General features: G+C 54.9%; 1 protein-coding gene across 10 annotated transcripts in view; it reads right to left on the reverse strand.

Annotated features, from left to right (window-relative positions):
• The window catches only part of LOC104130499 (dystrobrevin beta), a 138,067-nt gene that overhangs the window by 18,965 nt on the left and 113,479 nt on the right, over window positions 1–5,623 (reverse strand). For 6 of the 10 annotated variants that reach the window (XM_035899127.1, XM_035899149.1, XM_035899163.1 and 3 more), the window contains one exon: window positions 4,138–4,236. The exons of 2 other annotated variants lie outside the window; for them this stretch is intronic. In XM_035899127.1, the coding sequence (XP_035755020.1) occupies window positions 4,138–4,236 (99 nt within the window). The remainder of the gene's footprint in view (window positions 1–4,137; window positions 4,237–5,623) is intronic. 2 more of the 10 variants (XM_035899120.1, XM_035899117.1) reach the window with 2 other exon arrangements.

Below are 5,623 nucleotides of genomic sequence, written 5' to 3' on the forward strand. Positions count from 1 at the left end.
GAATGCCGATCATTCCGTCCCTTCCGCCCTTTCCATACTCTGGTGTCTCCTAACACCTCTCCCAGCTCCTGGAGCTATTACCTCTTCTTACCGAAGTGAATTTGCAAACGGTTATTGACAATTTCTTGCTTTCTTAAAGAAAACCCGTAATTAAAAAAAAAATAAATATCCTTTTGCGTTTGGTTTTGGCAATATTTTACAGACGGAGTGGAAGCAGAGTTCAAGTCCATCTCCTGGCCCTCCCACGTGCTCTTTAATACGAAACCCTGTGAATGGATGAGCCACTGCTGCGGCCCACAGCTCTGGCGGGTTAACAGCCAGGGCGTTAAACACGACCTGCAAAATGCCCCCGAGTTCTTTCCATCACTTCCCGATGGAAAACTCACTCCTTTGTGGTTTTAATTTCTGTGGGGACTTTGCAAAGGATTCCTACCCTGAAGCCCCCTCCCCGCCAGGGGTCCGGTGGAGCTCCCTCGCCTTTGGGCCAGCAGCGGCACCGTGCACTGGGATCCCTCCCCCTGCCTATGGGAGCCCCGTGGGTGTCCAGTGCTGCCTGGGCAGAAAGGTCCGGGGCGACAGCCAGCGCGCAAACCAGAGGAGAGCAGCTCCAGAGGAACGGGGAAGGTAGCGAAGGGGAAGAATAAGCCTGGTTTAAGCCCAGAGCTCAGAAGGGAGCAAGGTGCGGGAGTGAGAGTTCAGAGTTTTTCACAGCAGCAGAATTTTGGAAGGGTAATATTATAGATTGCTGTGTCTTAAAAAGTCCATGCTGGGTGGCTTGGTCTATTCTGACAGCGTTGTGCTACTCATACAGCCCGGATGGGTTGGTCCGTGAGCTCTCCCACTTCTTCCTTTGGGGACGTGGGTTACAGCTTGGCCAACCAAAGCGGTGGCTAGGGATGGGCGATCCGTAAGGGATGTGAGAGATGATGGCACATCAAGGGGGGAGGTCTGAGACCTCAGGCTCCTTCCAAAACTGCTCAGGAATCCAGGATGCTGAGAAGTGGCAGAGGACAGCAGAAGAAGGCCTGGCTGCTTCTTCCAGCACTCACCCGAAGGACCACGCACCCTGGGTGTCAACATCAGTTGATGAGCCAAGAGTGAGGACCCCGGGGACAGAGGACCTTTAAGAAGAGCTACTTTTTCTTTCCATTCCCCTTTACTGCCAGGAGTGCTGCAGGCAGCTGTGGTTTCAGAGCGGCAGGAATTTGAAGGAGACCAAACCAAACCAGCCAAGCAGCTGAGCACCCGTACATCTTCCTCGATCAGCCGACCAAAAGTAAAACACATAAACCCTGCGGCCCGCCGCCTCCCGCAGGCAACGCAGAATTTGCAGTACAGGAAGATAATGGCACGCCAGGTAGGGCCACTTGGTTTCTCTGGTGAAAAGTGGGGCTGAAGCAGAGGCTTCGTGGGGACTGGGGAAAAGCAGGGATGAGAGTTATGAACCCTGAGCTTAAGGAATACGTAACGAGCGACTGCCCGAGTAATGAAGCCCAACGCCTCAGCGCCATAAGCTTTCGAACTGCGTTCGGTGTAGCTCGCTGCGCTCCGCAGCCGCCTGTGCTGGCAGCACATCCCCTGGGGTGGGGGTTTCTATTCTTTGAACAGCACTTAACCAATCTGGCTCGCTGCCATGGTACCACAGGAGGCAACAAAAAGCAAAATATATTATTGTAAGAGAAATTAAGTCCACTGAGCTCTGTCTGCTATAATATTCCTTGTGTAGCTTGGATGGACTTTTTGGTTGGAGGACATCCGTGAATTAAATAATTTTTAGTAGGATGAAAAATCTCAGGGATCCGGCTAGCAGCGGCTTAAAGGCTCTCAAAGATTGGCTGAAAGATGTGAAAAGAAGCTGGGGGATGAAGAGCAGAGGCAAGTGTGCTCAAAATGAGGGACTGGGAGTGGATGAAAGAGAAGTTCAAATCTGAAGTAGGGCTCTCTCTTGAAGGAGGCAGCACAATTAATCACTGGGACAGACTGTCCGTGAAATGAGTGGCTTCTCCACTGCAGTGTTCTCTGAAAGCTACATCTTTAGAGGAAGAAGGTATTAGGTGCAGCACAGGGATGAATAGGGGTGATGGCTTTGAACTGTGAAAGAGGGGAGATCCAGACGGGATAGGAGGGAGAAATTGTTTGTGCTGAGGAGGGGGAGACCCTGGCCCAGGTTGCCCAGAGTGGTGGTGGCTGCCCCATCCGTGGGAACATTCCAGGTCAGGTTGGACAGGGCTAGGAGCAACCGGCTCCGGTTGGAGATGTCCCTGCTCCCTGCAGGGGTGGTTGGATAGGGTGGGGTGGGGTAGGGTAGGGTAAGCCAGGACAAGACAGAATAGACTACTGTGGTTGGAAGGGACCTACAACAATCATCTAGCCCAACGGACCGATCACTTCAGGACTGACCAAAAGTTAAAACATATTCTCAAGGGCAAATGCCTGGACACTGGTGTGAGGCAACAGAGAAGAGGCTCTGGTGGTCTCTGGGCTGAAGGCCTTGCTGCCCTGCCAGGAGAGGGGCCCCGAGGAGCATGGGAGGAGCAGCCCTGTACCTTGCTCCAAGAGCAGCCAAGAGCTGATGCGAAGAGAAGAGAGCGGGCGAGCGATGGCTACTGCAGGAAATGCTGCCTGTAAGCGCCATCGACTGCCACCTCTGTCAGGCAGGAAGGGACCCGGCCTGCAGGGGCTGGCTGGAGCCCGCTGAGGCTGCCGAAAGCAGCAAATACGCCGTTACATGAGACTGGGGGGGGGGGGGCTGAGGGGCGACAATCAAAGGAGATGACAACGGAGCATAGATTCTATCGGTCTTTTGTGCTGGCTTGGAAGATGCTCCTGTGCACTAGGGTTTAGATTCCTTCCGTTGGCCTTGGCTCCTTCGAGGAGTGCGTTGTTGCTCCGGTAACTGTACTGAGTCTTTTTTGCAAACTTTCAGGCTGAAAGACTGAGAATGTCTACTCCGATGGGCTGGAACCCGGCCGCCGTGAGCCACAAACAGTCCGTCAGTCCATCAGATGCTCCTCCAGATGCACGCCCCTCTACCTCAAAGCCCTGCAGTAGCTGCATGAGGGTGGGAGCCTGAGTTTCCTGGGGTTTTGCTGTCTTGTGGACAACATTATGGGCTTTCGGTGATGGCAGACCACACTGATTCACGACCAAGAAAAAAGCCCTGACTTTCCCTGGAGACCTGGCAGCCAGAACGCCCTTCATCAATGCAGCGGTGGAACACGAATAGCTACGAGACAGAGCGATAAAACAGGGCTCTCAAAATATTATTCAGGGGACGACAAGGTGGGCAGGCAAAGGCCCATAGCCTCCAGACCACTAAGCCTCCTTCGCCTTTCCAGCACGGCTCTGGCTCTGTAAGGGCATAATTTAATTAGGTCCAAAAGTGGGATACGGAAGACCTCCCGGACGCGTCCTGCGATGGAGTGGGAGAGCTGCGTTTGGGGCTTTAGGGTAAAATTTCTCTATGTAGACAGAGACATGAAAGTAAATGCACACAAATACGAAAGCTGAGATAAAAGAGATTAATTCTTCAAAGCGTGAGCGTTGTTTGGAAAGGCACGGAGAGGCACGCTCGCGTGAAGCAGGTCGCGCTGGTGGGACTGACGGGGCTCGCTTGCTCAGCCCAGACAGCAAAGGTGGTGCCGGGACGGGACGTCGGCCTGCGACGGCGCGGGGGGGAGAGGGAAAAGCAGTGAGGAGAAGGAAGAACGGAGACAGGACAGGAGCTGTAGGGCAGCGCTGGCACGAGAACCGAGGGGCATGAGCTGGCTGTGGAAAAACCGCAGGTGGGAATGAATGCTGGTTAAAGCCGAGATTCCAGAGTGGTCACGGAGAGAAGAAGCATCCAACCCGTTTGGAATGATGTTCGCTGGTTCATGCAAGGAGCTCTGTAACACGGTGGGGTGGGCCCGGGCCCGCGCTGATCCCTTCCCATCCGCTGCTTCCCCCTCGCGCGCGTTTGCGGGCGCACATCTCGGTGGATCCAGGGGATCTCGGTGGATCCAGGGGATTTGGGAGGGCGCTCACCACGCCGCCCCCTGTTTGCCAACGGAGGCCAAATGCCTTGGAGCGGGACATCGCTCCCCAGGGGAAGCAGCGCTAGGGCACCCGTCCCCGCTCCGGGAGCGCTCTCCTAGCACTGACCGTGCGCCGCTCTGCAGCCGGCTCACGTAGGTTGCTATCAGCGCGTGCTCGTCAGCTAATCGGCCGGCGGCGTCCGGGCTGCACCGTAACCTGCTGGCGATGAAGGCAAAAGAGAGCACATAAACCACAACGTAAACACAAAGCAAATAAATCATGCATGTTCATGGGACACTCGAAAATGAAAACAAACAGATGAGGCACATTACAAATGCGAGGATGCTTCCGCCAGCCGGGTGACCAGGATCCCTCCTGCTGCTAAAGATTAAAACGGAGATTAGGGAAGCGTTTGGGCGCCTCGATATGCGGCGGGCGCAGCCGCGGAGCCTCCCTGAGCAAAAAACTCCAAAAATAACCCAAACCGCAGGGGGCTGCAGTTTCATTGCGACACCTAAAATCTGAACTGAAAGCATCCCGGCTCTGCTCTCATAGTAATAATAAATGAAAATGGGAGGAAAGTGATAAAAACCTAAAAAATTTGCGGCCGGTATCAACCGAACTCCCTGCTAACAGGGACTCATCAAACGGCGTTGGGGTTTTTTTCGTTTTGAGGACTGATAAAAACAAAGCTCCCACAGTCTTGACTCTTCCTATGAATAGAGATTGAACAGGAGAAATATTTGCCAGCACTCATCCCACAGAACCTCCCCTCTGCCCGTACGGTCCCGTTAAAGCGCGCTGGTTCCTACCGCGCTTGCCACAGCCGCATAGAATGGTTTGGGTTGGCAAAGCCCTTCAGGATCATCAAGCCCAACCGCTCCCCTACCCCTGCCATCCCACCCCCAAACCCTGGCCCTCAGCACCGCCTCTGCCCGGCTGTTAAATCCCCCCAGGGCTGGGGACTCGACCCCTTCCCTGGGCAGCCCCTTCCAGCCCCTGACAGCCCCAAGGGGAAGGAATTGTTCCCCATGCCCAACCTCACCCTGCCCTGGCACAACTTGAGGCCGGTGCCCCTCGTCCCATCGCCCCTTCCCTGGGAGCAGAGCCCGACCCCCCCGGCTCCCCCCTCCTCTCAGGCAGTTGTAGGGAGCAATACTTTATTCAGATGTTTTCCTCCTGACCCTGAGTCTCACATTCCCTACTTGTAAGCGGCGACACCTCCCGACTGTTCCCCTTGCAGATGCCTCCTGACCATTTTTTCCTCCCCACCAAACTCTCCACGCCCTCCCCTAACGCGTCCCCCTCAGAACCTGAAACACAGATGTTTTTTTGTCTGAAACTATCGGGCTGATTCCTCCCGCTGCCCCTCGCCCTCCCTTCCTCCTCGCTGCCCCTTTCGCTTTCACCCCGTTGTCAAGTATTTTCACGTCTTCCTTGTGCAAGGTTACGCGTGGGCTGGGATCTCCCTTGTCTCCAGACAAAGGGATATTTTTAGTGCTTTTCTGGAAAAGAAAGCCTATTTTGGGGTGGTGTGGGCATATGCAAGGTGCCAGACGCGCCTCACCAGCCCGGCCGCACCGGCAGGAGCCACCCAGACCGCGCC

The sequence above is a fragment of the Egretta garzetta genome, unplaced genomic scaffold (assembly GCF_000687185.1).
Source record: "Egretta garzetta isolate BGI_Z169 unplaced genomic scaffold, ASM68718v1 scaffold510, whole genome shotgun sequence".
Taxonomy (NCBI): Eukaryota; Metazoa; Chordata; class Aves; order Pelecaniformes; family Ardeidae; genus Egretta; species Egretta garzetta.